At 47.0% G+C, this 20,830-nt stretch overlaps 1 protein-coding gene across 1 annotated transcript in view; it reads right to left on the bottom strand.

The window, feature by feature from the left end:
* The window catches only part of EFHC1 (EF-hand domain containing 1), a 42,771-nt gene extending 25,859 nt beyond the window's left edge, over positions 1–16,912 (bottom strand). Inside the window, exons 1-6 of the mRNA XM_075341237.1 lie at positions 16,754–16,912; positions 13,440–13,661; positions 12,895–13,182; positions 12,671–12,820; positions 7,789–7,981; positions 7,373–7,593 (exon numbers count right to left, since the gene is read on the bottom strand). Of these exons, the coding sequence (XP_075197352.1) occupies positions 7,373–7,593; positions 7,789–7,981; positions 12,671–12,820; positions 12,895–13,182; positions 13,440–13,661; positions 16,754–16,816 (1,137 nt within the window). The 5' untranslated portion in view covers positions 16,817–16,912. The remainder of the gene's footprint in view (positions 1–7,372; positions 7,594–7,788; positions 7,982–12,670; positions 12,821–12,894; positions 13,183–13,439; positions 13,662–16,753) is intronic.
* Between the last annotated feature and the right edge of the window lie 3,918 nt (positions 16,913–20,830).

Below are 20,830 nucleotides of genomic sequence, written 5' to 3'. Positions count from 1 at the left end.
ATGTGGCGCCCCTGACCTGGTCAGGCACCACTGAGTACTGCACCCATGCTGGGGACAGTACAATACAGGTAATCCAGAAGGCTGACCGGGGTGTGGAACACAGGCGCATAGTGACCAGGTCTCACACATGTACCCATGAGAGGACCCCTGGGGATCCCAGGAGGGGGCAAGCCTTCACCTTCACTGGAATAGTGGAGGGGGTAGAACCTCCATCTCCTCTCAAGGGGTGTGGTGGAGAGTCTGGTTGCTAGGTGGCGTAGGCAAGAACAGGAGAGGAGGGGCAGTGAGTCAGTTAGAGAGAGAACTCCATAGGGCTCAGGAAGGAGCAAACCTGTGGGGCTTGTGCTGTCTAACAGCGCCCGCGCAGTGGCTATTGACGGGGGAGAACGGTCAACTAGGAGTGCTACCTGAAAGCCAGCTTCAGCTAGGGAGTGCAACGGAGTGGGAAGTAAGGAGACTGCTAGAGAGCACCAGGCCCAACCGGGCGGCAGATCCCGAAGCGAAGATAGATCCAGCTTTCTTCTGCTAAACCTGCCGGTGTGGGGCTCTCAAAGCCCACACCACAACACCACAAAAGCCGCAGCCACGTAACCACAGTGAGGGCCCATAGGTCACAGGAGGCAAGCAGCTGGAGTGGCCTGGTCCGGGGAACAAGCATACGGCGAACGAAGGGGAGAGAGAGGCTGCAGCATCTTCCCTGGGTGACCCCCATAGGGACTAAAAGTCGGGGTCACCCCAAACCACCAAGGGCTAAGGAAGGCGAGTCAGTAGTCACCCTCATAAAGTCAGCCTGAAGGATACCTGGTTCCCACCTGGTTCATCCCAGCTACGCCCGGGTTACTCACCCTGCCATCAAATGTGAGTAAAAAACCCTAAAAGACATCCTGCCTGTGTGGTCATTCTGCGACTTGTGGTACTACAAACCTACACCGGGCCCTGGGGCTTGCCTCACTCTCAGGAGGCTACTACATCCGACTGCACCCACCATCAGCCCCAGGCGTCCCCTAACCTGCAGTGGCGGTCCCCACTGACCGCAATACTGAGAGTGGCGTCACGATCAAAACAGAAGATTTCCTACCAGTGACGGAGATCCAGCAACGTGGAGTCCCTGAAGGTAACGCACCGACACCGACACAACACCTGCGGGGCTTCACATCCATGCCCTGGCGACTGAGAAAGTCTGCTTCCCAGTTTTCCACGCCTGGGATGTGAACTGCGGATATGGTGGATGCTGTGTTTTCCACCCACGTCAGAATCCGCCGGACTTCTTGAAAGGCTTGTCGACTGCGTGTTCCCCCTTGGTGGTTGATGTACGCCACCGCTGTGGAATTGTCCGACTGAATCCGGATCTGCTTGCCCTCCAGCCACTGTTGGAAGGCTCGCAGAGCAAGATAGACTGCTCTGATTTCCAGAACATTGATCTGAAGGGTGGACTCTCTCTGAGTCCACGTACCCTGAGCCCTGTGGTGAAGAAACACTGCTCCCCACCCTGATAGGCTCGCATCTGTCGTGACCACCGCCCAGGATGGGGGTAGGAACGACTTTCCTTTTGACAATGAGGTGGGAAGAAGCCACCAACGGAGAGAGTCCTTGGTTGCCTGAGAGAGGTAGACATCCCTGTCGAGGGACGTCGACTTCCCGTCCCATTGGCGGAGAATGTCCCATTGTAGAGGGCGCAGATGAAACTGCGCGAAAGGGACTGCTTCCATTGCTGCCACCATCTTCCCTAGGAAATGCATGAGGCGCCTCAAGGAGTGGGACTGGCCCTGCAGGAGAGATTGCACCCCTGTCTGCAGAGAGCACTGCTTGTCCAGTGGAAGCTTCACTATCGCTGAGAGAGTATGAAACTCCATGCCAAGATATGTTAGTGATTGGGTCGGGGTTAGATTTGACTTTGAAAAGTTGATAATCCACCCGAAACTCTGGAGAGTCTTCAGTGCCACGTTCAGGCTGTGTTGGCATGCCTCTTGAGAGGGTGCCTTTATAAGTAGATCGTCCAAATACGGGATCACGGAGTGACCCTGCGAGTGCAGGACAGCTACTACTGCTGCCATGACCTTGGTGAAGACCCGAGGGGCTGTTGCCAGCCCGAAAGGTAACGCTACGAACTGCAGGTGTTCGCTTTCTATAACGAAGCGTAGAAAACGCTGATGCTCTGGCGCAATCGGCACGTGAAGATAAGCATCCTTGATGTCTATTGATGCTAAGAAATCTCCTTGAGACATTGAGGCTATGACGGAGCGGAGAGATTCCATCCGGAACCTCCTGGTTTTTACATGTTTGTTGAGCAACTTTAGATCCAGGACGGGCCGAAAGGACCCGTCCTTCTTTGGCACCACAAACAGATTGGAGTAAAAACCGTGACCTTGTTCCTGAAGAGGAACGGAAGTCACCACTCCTTCCGCCTTTAGAGCGGTCACCGCCTGCAGCAGAGCATCGGCTCGGTCGGGCGGTGGGGAAGTTCTGAAGAAACGAGTTGGAGGACGAGAGACGAATTCTATCCTGTACCCGTGAGACAGAATGTCCCTCACCCAACGGTCTTTGACCTGTGACAGCCAAATGCCGCCAAAGCGGGAGAGCCTGCCACCGACCGAGGATGCGGAGAGAGGAGGCTGAAAGTCATGAGGAAGCCGTCTTGGTAACGGTTCTTCCTGCTGTCTTTTTTGGGCGTGACTGCGTCCGCCAAGAATCTGAGCCTCTCTGATCCTTTTGAGTCCTCTTGGACGAGGAGAATTGGGACCTGCCTGAGCCTCGAAAGGACCGAAAACCAGACTGACCCCTCCTTTGTTGGGGCTTGTTTTGTCTGTGTTGAGGTAAGGATGAGTCCTTACCCTTGGAGTGTTTAATGATTTCATCCAAACGCTCCCCAAACAATCGGTCACGAGAAAAGGGCAAACTGGTTAAGCACTTCTTGGAAGCAGAATCTGCTTTCCATTCTCTCAACCACAGGGCTCTGCGCAAAACCACGGAGTTGGCTGACGCCACCGCCGTACGGCTCGTAGAGTCCAGGACAGCATTAATCGCGTAAGACGCGAATGCAGACATTTGAGAGGTCAATGGTGCCACCTGCGGGGCAGATGTACGTGTGACCGAGTCGACCTGTATAAGCCCAGCTGAAATAGCTTGGAGTGCCCATACGGCTGCGAAAGCTGGCGCCAACGACGCTCCAATAGCTTCATAGATGGATTTCAGCCAGAGCTCCATCTGCCTGTCAGTGGCATCTTTAAGTGCCGCTCCATCTTCTACTGCAACTAAGGATCTAGCTGCAAGCCTCGAGATTGGAGGGTCCACCTTGGGACACTGGGTCCAACCCTTGACCACGTCAGGGGGAAAAGGATAGCGTGTATCTTTAAGCCGTTTAGAAAACCGCTTCTCAGGATAAGCGTGGTGTTTCTGGATTGCATCTCTAAAGTCAGCGTGGTCCAGAAAAGTGCTTAATTTACGCTTGGGATATCTGAAATGGAATTTCTCCTGCTGTGAAGCTGCCTCCTCCTGAGTAGGAGCTGGTGGAGAAATATCTAACATCTTATTGATGGACGCTATAAGATCATTCACTATGGCGTCGAGGGCGGACCCAGGATCAGAATCTTGATCAGTTACATCCGCCTCATCACCCATAGATCCGTCCCGCTGGGACCCTGACCAGTGAGACGAAGTTGAGGGCCCCTCATAACGAGCCCGCTTAGGTTGTCTGGGACTGTCGTCCGAGTCAGAATCGTCACCCTGGGGTGCATGTGACACCCCCGGAGCTTGGAAGTGTTCCAGCTGAGGGGGACCAGGGAGCAATGATGCCACAGTGTCCGTGGTCTGAGTTACTGGTCTAGACTGCAATGTTTCAAGAATCCTTGACATGGTCATAGACAATCTGTCAGCAAAAGCTGCAAACTCCGTTCCTGTCACCTGGACAGCATTCACAGGTGGTACACTCTGGGTCACGTCCAGCAGAGGCCCCGGCTGTGCAAGTTGCACAGGGGCCGAGCACTGCACACAATGGGGGTCAGTGGAGCCTGCCGGTAGAGCAGCCCCACATGCGGTACAGGCAGCATATAATGTCTGTGCCTTGGCACCCTTGCGTTTTGCGGACGACATGCTGTTGCCTCCTTGTAATCTAGGAGGGTATATAGCCGAGAATCACCAGCGACCGTACAGTACAAGTATTTGCAAACACAAAATACTCAGTATACAAACGGCACAAGTGGGGGTGAGCCCTTGAGGGCTGCTTACCGCCCGCTGAACAGCGGGTATGAGGCCGTAGAATCCCGTGTCTGGGTCTCCCCGTCTCCCCTCTGCAGCTCAGCGTGCAGGCAGGAATGGCTGCCGGCGTTCTGTGAAGAGGGGCGGACCGTGGGCGTGCCACAAACAAAGTGCGGGAAACTGCGTCCTACTGTGCCTGGTGTGAGGGCTGGAGTATGTAAAAAAGACTCCAGCCCTCAGCGCTGATGCTCTGTACAGCGTCCCGCCCTCCTCCTGACTGGCAGGTGCGGAGGCGGGAACGAACGAACTAGGCCGCAAAAGCCGGGGACTGTAGTAATAAGCGCGGCCGTGATATATGCACGGCCAGCGCGGAAGTCCCCGGCGCACCACAAGTCCCAGCCGCGTCGCAGTCCCAGCGGCCGGCGCGACCGTTCTCCCTGAGTCTACCCACTCAGCTAAGCTGAAGTGAGGAAATGGCACAAGCGCAGCAGCGCTGTTGTCCCCGGCGCACTAACACACCCAGCCATGCTGCGGTGTGCGCGCGTATGCACGGGGACACAGAGTACCTTGACGGAGCAGGGCCATGTCCCTGACGATACTCAGCTCCATATCCAGCGGCTTCTCCAGGGGCTGCGGATGGAGCACGGTCTCTGTGCCTGGAGACCGGTAAAATCCCACTTCGCCCAGAGCCCTAATGGGGATGGGGAAGGAATCAGCATGTGGGCTCCAGCCTCCGTACCCGCAATGGGTACCTCAACCTTAACAAGCACCACCGACAAAAAGTGGGGTGAGAAGGGAGCATGCTGGGGACCCTTGTATGGGCCCTCTTTTCTTCCATCCGACATAGTCAGCAGCTGCTGCTGACTAAACAGTGGAGCAATGCGTGCGTGTCTGACCTCCTTCGCACAAAGCAAAAAACTGAAGGACCCGTGCTCCCACGGGGGGGTGTATAGCCAGAAGGGGAGGGGCCTTACACTTTTAAGTGTAGTACTTTGTGCGGCCTCCGGAGGCAGTAGCTATACACCCAATTGTCTGGGTCTCCCAATTAGGAGCGAAAAAGAAATGCCAAGCCGTACATCACCAAGCACAATGCCGAGCCATACATCACCAAGCACAATGCCGAGCCATACATCACCAAGCACAATGCCGAGCCGTGCATCACCAAGCACAATGCCGAGCCGTACATCACCAAGCACAATGCTGAGCTGTACATCACCAAGCACAATGCTGAGCTGTACATCACCAAGCACAATGCCAAGCCATACATCACCAAGCACAAAGCTGAGCTGTACATCACCAAGCACAATGCCGAGCCATACATCACCAAGCACAATGCCGAGCCGTGCATCACCAAGCACAATGCCGAGCCATACATCACCAAGCACAATGCCGAGCCGTGCATCACCAAGCACAATGCCGAGCCGTACATCACCAAGCACAATGCCGAGCCGTACATCACCAAGCAAAATACCGAGCCGTACATCACCAAGCAAAATGCCAAGCCGTACATCACCAAGCACAATGCCGAGCCATACATCACCAAGCACAATGCCGAGCCATACATCACCAAGCACAATGCCGAGCCGTGCATCACCAAGCACAATGCCGAGCCGTACATCACCAAGCACAATGCTGAGCTGTACATCACCAAGCACAATGCCGAGCCATACATCACCAAGCACAATGCCGAGCCGTACACCACCAAGCACAATGCCGAGCCGTACATCACCAAGCAAAATGCCGAGCCGTACATCACCAAGCAAAATGCCAAGCCGTACATCACCAAGCACAATGCCGAGCCATACATCACCAAGCACAATGCCGAGCCATACATCACCAAGCACAATGCCGAGCCGTGCATCACCAAGCACAATGCCGAGCCGTACATCACCAAGCACAATGCTGAGCTGTACATCACCAAGCACAATGCCGAGCCATACCTCACCAAGCACAATGCCGAGCCATACATCACCAAGCACAATGCCGAGCCATGCATCACCAAGCACAATGCCGAGCCGTACATCACCAAGCACAATGCCGAGCTGTACATCACCAAGCACAATGCCGAGCCGTACATCACCAAGCACAATGCCAAGCCGTACATCACCAAGCAACATGCCGAGCCGTACATCACCAAGCACAATGCCGAGCCGTACATCACCAAGCACAATGCCGAGCCGTACATCACCAAGCACAATGCCGAGCCGTACATCACCAAGCAAAATGCGGGAGCCATACATCACCAAGCACAATGCTGAGCCGTACATCACCAAGCACAATGCTGAGCTGTACATCACCAAGCACAATGCCAAGCCATACATCACCAAGCACAATGCCGAGCCATACATCACCAAGCACAATGCCGAGCCATACATCACCAAGCACAATGCTGAGCTGTACATCACCAAGCACAATGCCAAGCCATACATCACCAAGCACAAAGCTGAGCTGTACATCACCAAGCACAATGCCGAGCCGTACATCACCAAGCAAAATGCCGAGCCGTACATCACCAAGTAAAATGCCGATCCGTACATCACCAAGCACAATGCTGAGCCATACATCACCAAGCACAATGCCGAGCCGTACATCACCAAGCAAAATGCCGAGCCATACATCACCAAGCAAAATACCGATCCGTACATCATCAAGCACAATGCTGAGCCATTCATCACCAAGCACAATGCTGAGCCATACATCACCAAACACAATGCCGAGCCGTACATCACCAAGCACAATGCCGAGCCGTACATCACCAAGCACAATGCCGAGCCGTACATCACCAAGCACAATGCCGAGCCATACATCACCAAGCAAAATGCCGAGCCGTACATCACCAAGCAAAATGCCGAGCCGTACATCACCAAGCACAATGCCGAGCCGTACATCACCAAGCACAATGCCGAGCCATACATCACCAAGCACAATGCTGAGCCGTACATCACCAAGCACAATGCTGAGCTGTACATCACCAAGCACAATGACGAGCCGTACATCACCAAGCACAATGCCAAGCGTCAGATGGAGCGGTGTAAAGCCGCCACCACCAACCTCTGGAGGAGACATGTAGGAAGGGAGGTCGAAAAAGCTCCCAGAGGAGAATGTGGAGGGGGGCAGATACTTTTGTATCTATATTTCCCTCACTATAAATCCTCATGGCGTCTGGCATCACGTCTACCTGTTTCGCTTCTTTATCCCGCGACTTCTTTACATCAACGGGTGTCATGTCCTCGATCCCCAGGCTTTGCTGATAGAAGTCTCGGGTGTAGGCATCACAGTCGTACAGGAAGAACTTCCGCCCGTTGATGGTGACGTGATGGCCCACCATGAAATCCCGGGGGGAATACCACTCCGTCACCTCCTTGTCTGAGATTTCCAGGACACATTTTGGGAAAGTATCTGTGAGAAAAAGGTGAAGTGTGAATCTTCCCCTGTATGTGCTGGGACTCGGCGCCAAGGCAAAAAAAAACCTTGCTGGAGATTTGTGTGGCTCCCTAGAGATCTGCCAACTCCCGGAGGTCTCCCCTTTTTCTGGGACCCCCTGGATATGCCATTAGAGCTGGTGAGTACGTAACTCCCCAATGGGCTCATCACCTTTCAAATCCTTCACAGATTTCGGAAGGTGCTGCCTCTTCATTAACACGGGGAAGGGATCCCTCCCGTCGTTTCTTTCGTGGACCTCCCGGACCTCCACGGTGTCATCCATGAGATAATAGTGTATGATGACCGGACGCGTCTCTCCAAACATGCTGCCCGAGTCGTCCCAGAGAGAGAAGAAGCGGAGGACCTGGGAAGGAAGCGTCGGATGGAAGTAAGCTTATCACAGCTGGGGGGTCGTTACAATTGTATCTACTGCAGACATGTCTGCACGAGGGAATGTTTACAGCGTAAAAATTTTTGCAAAAATTGGTATATATATACACAACATACAGTATAAAGCTCAGTGTTTGTATGTGTGTATCTATGTCCGCTAAAGGAATTTGCACCGTTGCATTTACTATCATGAAATTTTGCACAGACGCCTCATGTGACTCAGGGAATGTTATAGACTAAGTTTTGCTGGGAAAATTTAACCCCTCGCTTTACAGTTACTCTCCAAAAAATTTTGCCTCCATTAAAGTCAATGGAGCTGGGAGCTACAGGTCATTAATAGGATCTGTGATTGGTTGCTATAGGAACAAAAGACACTGTTAGCATCAGAAGCTTATGTGTGAGGTAATAAGATGTCGGTGGAGAGACAGATAGAGAGAGACAGACAGTCAAAGAGACAGAGGCAGAGAGACACAAACAGACAGGGACTGGGAGAGAGACAGACAGGGAAAGAGAAAAAAAACAAGGAGAAAAATTGTATGAAAAATACCCTGAGTATAAATAAATAAATTGCAAGTGCTTAATAACAGGGTACTTAGTATATACATTTTTGCAAAAAGGTAAGAAGCCATGCCACCTCGTCACGGTGTACCCATCTGGGACAGTCCCTAACCTACTAAAATTAAAAACATTATCAATACCTGACTTGTGTCTATCAAAAACTCCAATGTGAATGGTAAGAAGTGGTCAGCTGGGTCCCAGATTAAATACACAGCAAAGTGGGAAGCAAATGGTTGTTCAGCCTCAGTATAAGGAGGGCTGCGCCCCCAACTTGCAGTAAAGCAAGATAACAGACAAAAAACACCGAAAAACTGAGCTGTAACAAATGTTCAATAAACATGCAACATTACAAGCATGTGAATTGCAGCCTCAAGACTAGAAAAAAAATTACTGTTATTAAGCACTTGAAATTTATTTATCTATAGTCAGGGTATTTTTCATACAATTTTTCTCCTTGGTTTTTTTCTAGTCTTGAGGCTGCAATTCACATGCTTGTAATGTTGCATGTTTATTGAACATTTGTTACAGCCCAGTTTTTTGGTGTTTTTAGACAAGGAAAGAGACAGACAAGTAAAGAGACAGAGACAGACCTGGAACAAAACAGACGGGGAAAGAGACTGACGTTGAAAAAGAAAGAGACAGACGGGGAAAGAGACAGACCTGGAAAGAGACAGACCTGGAAAGAGACAGACAGGGAAAGAGACAGACTTTGAAAAAGTCATACGTGAAAAGAGACAGACTGGGAAAGAGACAGACGGGGAAAGAGACAGACTGGTGAAGAGACAGACTGGGAAAGAGAAAGATGGGGGAAGAGACAGACGGGGAAAGAGAAAGATGGGGGAAGAGACAGACGGGGAAAGACAGATGGGGAACGAGACAGAGACAAGGAAAGAGACAGAGATAAGGAAAGAGACAGACGTGGAAAGAGACAGACGTGAAAAGAGACAGACGTGGAAAGAGACAGACGAAGAAAAAGACAGATACAAGGAAAGAGACAGACAGATAGGGAAAGAGACAGATGGAGGAAGAGACAGACCGGGAAAGAGACAGATGGAGGAAGAGACAGCCCTGGAACGAGACAGACGGGGAAAGAGACTGACAGACAGAGAGAAACAGACAGACAGAGATAGAGAGACATACAGAGAGACTGATACAGAGACAGACATCAGACACACACAGACAGAGACTGGGAGAGAGACAGTTACTATATACAGTACATATATATAATTTGTTTTCATTTGTGCAACACCATGGACCCATTTTTGGAAAGTTAGGAATCCATTTAAAAAGGGAAATCTCTTGTGAGGCTACGCAAAAATTTCACTATTCCCCCTCTTTCCTATATATATATATATATATATATATATATATATATATATATATATATATATACACGGTATATATATATATATATATATATATATATGTACAGTGGAACCTTGGATTAAGAGTAACTTGGTTTGAGAGCGTTTTGCAAGACAAGGAAAGCTTTTTACAAATTTGTAACTTGGTTTAAGAGCGATGCTTTGCAATAAGGAGCAAATCCTCACCGTGCACACGTCCGGTTCTGTCCTTTCACCATCGTCTGATCGCTCTGGAGGTAACTTTCTGTACATATGTACTGTATACAGTATACCATTGTACAGTACAGTATATATAACACATCTATCACTTTGCATTTGTGGATACAGTATTGTACTTTCTTATTGATATCCAGTGCAGCACATCGCATATACTGCGCCTCCCGCACACCAACAATTCTATTGTAATCTAACAGTTTAATTTGTTTTTTTACTGTACAGTATGTTGTATTAGTGACTGTAATAATTTTCTATATATACAGGACATTATTTTGTATTACTGTAATAAGTTTGTATAAATACTGTAAATATTTTTGGGTTGTGGAACAAATTGTCTGCGTTTCAATTATTTCCTATGGGAACATTCGCTTTGATATAAGAGCACACTCCCGAAACCAATTATGCTCGTAATCCAAGGTTCTGCTGTATGTTGTTACAAGTATACAGCTGCACTCTGAGACACTAAGGTATGCCAACATTGAATACAGGAATTTGGACATGCATTACTGCTAAGAAAATACATTTTAAAATACACTTAGAGCATAAAAATACCAGTTTTATATGAGCCCAACAGCCAGCGTCAAGGCGTATCTCTTTGCTGGCTCCCTACCTGAATGCCTCTACCAGGGCTGAACAAATTACAATTTATGGGAGGGCAGCAACCTGCTATTAGAAAATTAAAAATTGCCTTAAACTGGTGGGAAGCAGTGCTCAGTCAGAAGGCATGACCCTATAATCTAAAGTGGGAAAACTGACGGCACTTCCTAACAGACAAATGTGAACCGGTACAAACTGAATATGAAATACTGTATAATCTGACAAATATATAGCTGCTCTCTGAAACGCTAAGGCTTGCAACCATTGAGAACAGGAATTTGGACATGTATTAGTGCTAAGGAAATACATTTAAAAATTAAGACACAGAGTATAAAAAAGGCCAGTTTTATACAAGCCCAGCAGCCATAGTCAAGGCGTATCTCTTTTGCTGGGACCCTACGTAAATTATAGAGTATATTTCATCTTCAGTTTGCACCTGTTCACACTTGTCTGTTAGGAAGTGCCATCAGTTTTCTCATTTTAGATCATAGGGTCATGCCTTCTGACTGAGAACTCCTTCCCACCAGCTTAAGGCGATTTTTAATTTTCTATTAGCAGGTTCCTTCCTGCATATAAAATCATAGGCTGTACAGCCCAGGTAGAGGCATTAGGTAAGGACCCAGCAAAAAGAGACACGCCTTGACACTGCCTGCTGGGCTCATATAAAATTGGCCATTTTTATGTGCTAAGTGTCTCTCTCTCTCTGTCTCACTCTCTCAAAAGTTATGGATCCCAGAACATGTTGATACAATCCAAAAATGTTTACAAAACCTAATAAACACGGAATTTGTTTATTTTTTTTACCATTTTTTCAGTACATTAGATGGTAAAATAATTGCTGTAATTTAAATGTATAACATGTCTGCAAAAAAACAAGCCCTCATTTGTCTACTATTATGACAAAAAAAAGAGTTGTAGCTCTTGGAAGAAGAGGAGGAAAAAACAAAAGGTGTAAAAAAAAAAAAAAATTGTCCATAGTGGGAAAGGGTTAAACCTAGCTTCTTTAAGCTGCTGAGCTCCACCTAGTGGTAACTTCAAGCAGTGCTTGTATATAAGTTCAGGACTAGAGATGGATTTATCCCCAGATGTTCAAGCTTGGCGGGTCCAGACGGATTTAAAAAAAAAAAAAAAATCCAGTTCGGAACTTGAACCCAAAAATCTGCCCGCATGCCGAACCCCATATAAGTCTATGTGGACCCAAACATGTGCTGTAAAATGGTGGTAGAAAGGGCTAGGGCTATTAGAGCAGGAGCGTTATACTTACACGTCTGTATCACTACTTCCGGGTCCGCTCCTTAACCTTCACACATATTCACTGTACCCCCCGCCTACCATCAGTCCCATCGGTCACTTGCAGTATTAGTAATGGGGGGTCTCATAGACCCCTCCGATTACTAATCTAGGACTTAGTGGCAGCTGTAAGCTGTCATTACCCCTTATATTACCCTGATTGCCACCATAGTAATGGATATGACAATTCTGGGCAGCTGCAGGCTGCTATTTTTAGGCTGGGGGGGACCCAATAATCATGAGTTTGGTTGTGATTCCAACCAGTCACACAGGGTGGGGGCGTGGTCTGACTGCAACCAATCACAGACGCCGGGACTGACTTTGGGACAGGAAAGCAGTGAATATGTATGATGAGTGGCCCCAGAAGTAGTTTTACAGCCGTACGGGAGACTCTGTAAGTATAACACTCCTGCTTTATTCCTTCTTTTCTAACTTTTTCTTTTATTTTTTTGTTAATTATCCAGGTGGACGAATCCGAACAGTTACACAGAGTTCACTGAGAACTTCGTTTTTGGGGTCCATGTACAGATATTAGGTACCCAGCAGGGACCCCTATTCAGGACCATGTTGGTCCTTTCTTTTTAGGCCACATTTATGCGGAATTTAAGGACTTTTTCTGTATTTTTATTGACTGTTACCTTGCGGTCCATGGTTAGGAATTGTTTCAGTTTATCAAAGTCGGGCGGGGTGGTGAAGGTCCGGTCCGGCTCCCTGCGGAGCTCAGTGTAGGGATCGGGAGGGATTTCATCTGGCGGGTTCAGTTCGATGCCCTCGCTCTCTAGGAAATCCTGTGTAAGAAGACAGCAAATGACTGAGGCGGTGCATGATGACAAAAACTATCAAAAAGTTCTTCGGTCCTCACCTGTGTGAACTTGTCGCAGCTGACGAGGCGCAGCGTCCGGCCGTACAGGGTGATGTTGACCCCCACATTCAGATCCTTCCAGTGGTAGTGGTCCCCGCTGTCGTTTTTAGGGTGTCTTTGTCGCTTCATGAATGTGCCCTGAGGTATCCCGGAGTTCTCCACCGGGGGCTCCACCACTGCGATGGTGTCGTCCTCCAGGTAGTAGTACACGCTCACTCTCCGCACCCGGTACACCTCCTCCTGGGAGATGGGCACCGCTTCTTTGAAGTAGCCCTCAAATCGTAACACCTAGAGGTGGGAAACACAAATTGCACCGACATGGACACCGGCCTATGGGCATGCTGGGAGTTGTAGTTCAAAAGAGCTAGAAAGTTACAAGTCGGGTAGAGTGAACACAAAGGCATAAAAATATGACCTAATTTAACGCTTCCTAAAAAAAAGGGAGCCATTTATAGCGGCCGTCACCGTATAGCGCCATCGCATGTGCGCTCTCCACTTTCCCGTGATTGCTCCTGTCTGTGATTATTTATTACATCATGATTTACCTTCTTGTCGAAGGCCACGTACACCGGGATAAAGCTGGATGGCGGCGCCTGCCTCACTTGCCCGTAGGTCAGGGTGGGTCTTTTGTTGGCGAGTTCGTCTAGTTCCGCCTGTGACAGCTGGTTCACTGTGATCGGCTCCCTACAGATCCCTACGGTGGGCAGCACAGGGCGACTGTAGCCATTACGGTACGTCAGCGTCTGGGAGCGGTGGAAAATGGATTTCTGGTAATGGAAAAGAAAAATAAGTAGAATGTTACATATGGCACACTGGATACGGTATTATATATGGGACACTGGATACGGTACTGTATATGGGACACTGGATACGGTACTGTATATGGGACACTGGATACGGTACTGTATATGGGACACTGGATACGGTACTGTATATGGGACACTAGATACGGTACTGTATATGGCACACTGGATGTGGTATTATATATGGTACACTGGTTTATGGCTTTTTATTTGGCACACTGGATAAGATAATACATATGGTATACTGGATGCGCTAATATATACAGTTAGGTCCAGAAATATTTGGACAGTGACACAAGTTTTGTTATTTTAGCTGTTTACAAAAACATGTTCAGAAATACAATTATATATATAATATGGGCTGAAAGTGCACACTCCCAGCTGCAATATGAGAGTTTTCACATCCAAATCGGAGAAAGGGTTTAGGAATCATAGCTCTGTAATGCATAGCCTCCTCTTTTTCAAGGGACCAAAAGGAATTGGACAAGGGACTCTAAGGGCTGCAATTAACTCTGAAGGCGTCTCCCTCGTTAACCTGTAATCAATGAAGTAGTTAAAAGGTCTGGGGTTGATTACAGGTGTGTGGTTTTGCATTTGGAAGCTGTTGCTGTGACCAGACAACATGCGGTCTAAGGAACTCTCAATTGAGGTGAAGCAGAACATCCTGAGGCTGAAAAAAAAGAAAAAATCCATCAGAGAGATAGCAGACATGCTTGGAGTAGCAAAATCAACAGTCGGGTACATTCTGAGAAAAAAGGAATTGACTGGTGAGCTTGGGAACTCAAAAAGGCCTGGGCGTCCACGGATGACAACAGTGGTGGATGATCGCCGCATACTTTCTTTGGTGAAGAAGAACCCGTTCACAACATCAACTGAAGTCCAGAACACTCTCAGTGAAGTAGGTGTATCTGTCTCTAAGTCAACAGTAAAGAGAAGACTCCATGAAAGTAAATACAAAGGGTTCACATCTAGATGCAAACCATTCATCAATTCCAAAAATAGACAGGCCAGAGTTACATTTGCTGAAAAACACCTCATGAAGCCAGCTCAGTTCTGGAAAAGTATTCTATGGACAGATGAGACCAAGATCAACCTGTACCAGAATGATGGGAAGAAAAAAGTTTGGAGAAGAAAGGGAATGGCACATGATCCAAGGCACACCACATCCTCTGTAAAACATGGTGGAGGCAACGTGATGGCATGGGCATGCATGGCTTTCAATGGCACTGGGTCACTTGTGTTTATTGATGACATAACAGCAGACAAGAGTAGCCGGATGAATTCTGAAGTGTACCGGGATATACTTTCAGCCCAGATTCAGCCAAATGCCGCAAAGTTGATCGGACGGCGCTTCATAGTACAGATGGACAATGACCCCAAGCATACAGCCAAAGCTACCCAGGAGTTCATGAGTGCAAAAAAGTGGAACATTCTGCAATGGCCAAGTCAATCACCAGATCTTAACCCAATTGAGCATGCATTTCACTTGCTCAAATCCAGACTTAAGACGCAAAGACCCACAAACAAGCAAGACCTGAAGGCTGCGGCTGTAAAGGCCTGGCAAAGCATTAAGAAGGAGGAAACCCAGCGTTTGGTGATGTCCATGGGTTCCAGACTTAAGGCAGTGATTGCCTCCAAAGGATTCGCAACAAAATATTGAAAATACAAATATTTTGTTTGGGTTTGGTTTATTTGTCCAATTACTTTTGACCTCCTAAAATGTGGAGTGTTTGTAAAGAAATGTGTACAATTCCTACAATTTCTATCAGATATTTTTGATCAAACCTTCAAATTAAACGTTACAATCTGCACTTGAATTCTGTTGTAGAGGTTTCATTTCAAATCCAATGTGGTGGCATGCAGAGCCCAACTCGCCAAAATTGTGTCACTGTCCAAAGATTTCTGGACCTAACTGTATGACACACTGGATACTATATTATATATGGTATACTGGATGCGTTATTATATATGGCACACTGGATGCAATATTACATGTGATACACTAGATACAGTATTATATATGGTACACTGGATGCGGTAATATATATGGTACAGTGGATATGGTATTATATACACTGTGTATGGTATTATATATTAGATACTGGTTTATGGCTTTTTATTTGGCACACTGGATATGGTAATACATATGGTATACTGGATGCACTAATATATGTGACATACTGGATACTATATTATATATGGTATACTGGATGCGTTATTATATATGGTATACTGGATGCACTAATATATGTGACATACTGGATACTATATTATATATGGTATACTGGATGCGTTATTATATATGGTATACTGGATACGGTATTACATATGATACACTAGATACAATATTATATATGGTATACTGGATGCGGTAGTATATATGGTACATTGGATATGGTATTATATATGACACTGGATGCGGTATTACATGTGATACACTAGATACAATATTATATATGGTATACTGGATGCGGTAGTATATATGGTACATTGGATATGGTATTATAGATGACATTGGATGCGGTACTACATGTGATACACTAGATACAGTATTATATATGGTACACTGGATGCGGTAGTATATATGGTACATTGGATATGGTATTATATATGACACACTGGATGCGGTATGACGTGATACACTAGTTACAATATTATATATGGTATACTGGATGCAGTATTACATATGGCACACCTGATGCGGTAATATATATAGCACACTGGATGCGGTAATATTATTGTTGTACAGTACTGCACACGGGTGCACATTAGTAATGTATCGGCCCTATGGTGGTGGCATCACACCCCATATTGATCTCTTCTATCCGCACATTCAGCGCTGATTGTTTCGGTCCTTTATCCCCAGGAGGCTGCAGTATTGCGGCACATATGTTTTACATATTATTAGCCACAAATAAATGGTGCGCACATATAGTAATACCGCCCAGGACCAATAATAACCCCATAAATAAATGCCCTTCAATGTACCGCAGCACAAAAACCTCCATACAGCCTGCCTGTGCCGCCATCTATACACACGTGATACCGTCACTTACGGTGGGGTCCCGGTAGCTGTTCCCGGGCAGGAATGGCAGCCCATGCACTGGATGGGAGGACATGTCACCGGCGGCCTCCTGGATGTCTCTTTCCTTGCAGTCTATGGGCCCGGCTGTCCCTCTGCAGCTTGTACCGTCTCCAGGCAACGGGCAGACACACTCTGGTCTCCATAGTAACAGTAAACACCAGTTGGCCCCGCCCCCTGGTCACCTGACTCCTGTATACACTGGATGGATTCTTACCGTATACTGTCTGTATAATTAGGGGTCACCCACAAAGCAGGGGTTGGGGTCGTACCCGGACCCCGGAGCCTCAGGGGCCCCATATTACAAGACCAATACTATTAATAGTTGAGGACCTTGTGGGAGATTTTGCATTAGGGACCCATAAGCTTCCAGTTACTCCACTGCAGCAGCATCAGGGGACCCAGCTTTCCCAAAGCCCCGAATGACAAAATGTCTGTTTATGTCTTGATATCTCCGTCACTGCATAAATAATCAGAATTAACATCAAGGACACCCAGCTTTCCCAGCGTCCTGAATGACAAAATATCTATTTAGGCCTTGATATCTCCGTCACTGCATAATTAGTCAGAATTAACATTGAGGACACCCAGCTTTCCCAGCGTCCTGAATGATAAAATGTCTGTTTAGGCCATGATATCTCCGTCACTGCATAATTAGTCAGAATTAACATTGAGGACACCCAGCTTTCCCAGAGGACTGAATGGAAAAATGTTGCTATATGCACACCATATTGTATAACTAGGTACAATTGCCATTCAGAGCCTCCAAATCTGTTTAGGTATGCAGAGACACCCAGTTATCCATAAATTATGAGGCCCAGCTTTCCTACAGACCTGAACGGTAAAATGTCTACTTATGTAGCCATACATCTCATACTGTAGTATTGGAATTTAGCAAACTTTTCTAGAGTCCTGAATGGTAAGTCTGTCTAAATATGCACAGATGTGTCAGGATTCAGACACTCAGCTTTCCCAGAGCCCTGAATGGTAAACCTGTCTAATTTTTAAGTGATGCATCCCCTGCTATAAGAGACTATACTTGCGCAGAGACCTGAACTGAAAAATGATAAATCACTGCAGAATTACTTTTAGAAAACCCAGCTTTCCCAGAGTCCTGAATCACCACTAGGAGGAGTTCATTACATACAGATTTATACAGCCACCACTAGAGGGAGCTCACTACATACAGATTTATACAGCCACCACTAGAGAGAGCTCACTACATACAGATTTATACAGCCACCACTAGAGGGAGCTCACTACATACAGATTTATACAGCCACCACTAGAGGGAGCTCACTACATACAGATTTATACAGCCACCACTAGAGGGAGCTCCCTACATACAGATTTATACAGCCACCACTAGAGGGAGCTCACTACATACAGATTTATACAGTCACCACTAGAGGGAGCTCACTACATACAGATTTATACAGCCACCACTAGAGGGAGCTCACTACATACAGATTTATACAGCCACCACTAGAGGGAGCTCACTACATACAGATTAATACAGCCACCACTAGAGGGAGCTCACTACATACAGATTAATACAGCCACCACTAGGGGGAGCTCACTACATACAGATTTATACAGCCACCACTAGAGCGAGCTCACTACATACAGATTTATACAGCCACCACTAGAGGGAGCTCACTACATACAGATTAATACAGCCACCACTAGAGAGAGCTCACTACAAACAGATTTATAGAGCCACCACTAGAGGGAGCTCACTACATACAGATTTATACAGCCACCACTAGAGGGAGCTCACTACATACAGATTAATACAGCCACCACTAGAGAGAGCTCACTACATACAGATTTATACAGCCACCACTAGAGGGAGCTCACTACATACAGATTTATACAGCCACCACTAGAGGGAGCTCACTACATACAGATTTATACAGCCACCACTAGAGGGAGCTCCCTACATACAGATTTATACAGCCACCACTAGAGAGAGCTCACTACATACAGATTTATACAGCCACCACTAGAGGGAGCTCACTACATACAGATTTATACAGCCACCACTAGAGGGAGCTCCCTACATACAGATTTATACAGCCACCACTAGAGAGAGCTCACTACATACAGATTTATACAGCCACCACTAGAGAGAGCACACTACATACAGATTTATAGAGCCACCACTAGAGGGAGCTCACTACATACAGATTTATACAGCCACCACTAGAAGGAGCTCACTACATACAGATTAATACAGCCACCACTAGAGAGAGCTCACTACATACAGATTTATACAGCCACCACTAGAGGGAGCTCACTACATACAGATTTATACAGCCACCACTAGAGAGAGCTCACTACATACAGATTTATACAGCCACCACTAGAGGGAGCTCACTACATACAGATTTATACAGCCACCACTAGAGGGAGCTCCCTACATACAGATTTATACAGCCACCACTAGAGGGAGCTCACTACATACAGATTAATACAGCCACCACTAGAGGGAGCTCACTCCGTACAGAATAATACAGCCACCACCACTAGAGGGAGCTCAATAAATGCAGATCAATACAGCCACCACTAGAGGGAGCTCACTACATACAGATATATACAGACACCACTAGAGGGAACTCACTACATACAGATTTATACAGCCACCACTAGGTGCAGCTCACTGCATATAGATTTATACAGCCACCACTAGGAGGAGCTCACTACATACAGATTAATACAGCCATCACCACTAGAGGGAGCTCAATAAATACAGATTAATACAGCCACCACTAGAGGGAGCTCACTACATACAGATTTATACAGTCACCACTAGAGAGAGCTTACTACGTACAGATTTATAGAGCCCCCACTAGGGGGAGCTCACTACATACAGATTTATACAGCCACCACTAGAGGGAGCTCACTACATACAGATTAATACAGCCACCACTAGAGGCAGCTCACTACATACAGATTTATACAGCCACCACTAGAGGGAGCTCACTCCGTACAGAATAATACAGCCACCACCACTAGAGGGAGCTCAATAAATGCAGATCAATACAGCCACCACTAGAGGGAGCTCAATACATACAGATTAATACAGCCACCACTAGAGGGAGCTCACTCCGTACAGAATAATACAGCCACCACCACTAGAGGGAGCTCAATAAATGCAGATCAATACAGCCACCACTAGAGGGAGCTCAATACATACAGATTAATACAGCCACCACTAGAGGGAGCTCACTACATACAGATTAATACAGCCACCACTAGGTGCAGCTCACTGCATATAGATTTATACAGCCACCACTAGAGGGAGCTCACTACATACAGATTTATACAGCCACCACTAGAGGGAGCTCACTACATACAGATTATACAGCCACCACTAGAGAGAGCTCACTACATACAGATTTATAGAGACACCACTAGAGGGAGCTCACTACATACAGATTTATACAGCCACCACTAGAGGGAGCTCATTACATACAGATTAATACAGCCACCACTAGAGAGAGCTCACTACATACAGATTTATACAGCCACCACTAGGGGGAGCTCACTACATACAGACTTATACAGCCACCACTAGGGGGAGCTCAGTACGTACAGATTTATACAGCCACCACTAGAGGGAGCTCACTACATACAGATTTATACAGCCAACACTAGGAGGAGCTCACTACATATAGTTTTATACAGTCACCACTAGGAGGAGCTCATTACATACAGATTTATACAGCCACCACTAGCGGGAGCTCACTACATACAGATTTATACAGCCACCACTAGTGGAGCTCACTACATACAGATTTATACAGCCACCACTAGAGGGAGCTCACTGCATACAGATTTATACAGCCACCACTAGGAGGCGCTCACTACATACAGATGTATACAGCCACCACTAGAGGGAGCTCACTACATACAGATTTATACAGCCACCACTAGAGGGAGCTCACTACATACAGATTTATACAGCCACCACTAGAGGGAGCTCACTACATACAGATTTATACAGCCACCACTAGAGGGAGCTCACTACATACAGATTTATACAGTC

The sequence above is a fragment of the Anomaloglossus baeobatrachus genome, chromosome 3 (assembly GCF_048569485.1).
Source record: "Anomaloglossus baeobatrachus isolate aAnoBae1 chromosome 3, aAnoBae1.hap1, whole genome shotgun sequence".
NCBI lineage: Eukaryota > Metazoa > Chordata > Amphibia > Anura > Aromobatidae > Anomaloglossus > Anomaloglossus baeobatrachus.
The sequence above is the reverse complement of the archived record's forward strand: the minus strand, read 5'-3'. Positions and strand labels throughout refer to the sequence as shown.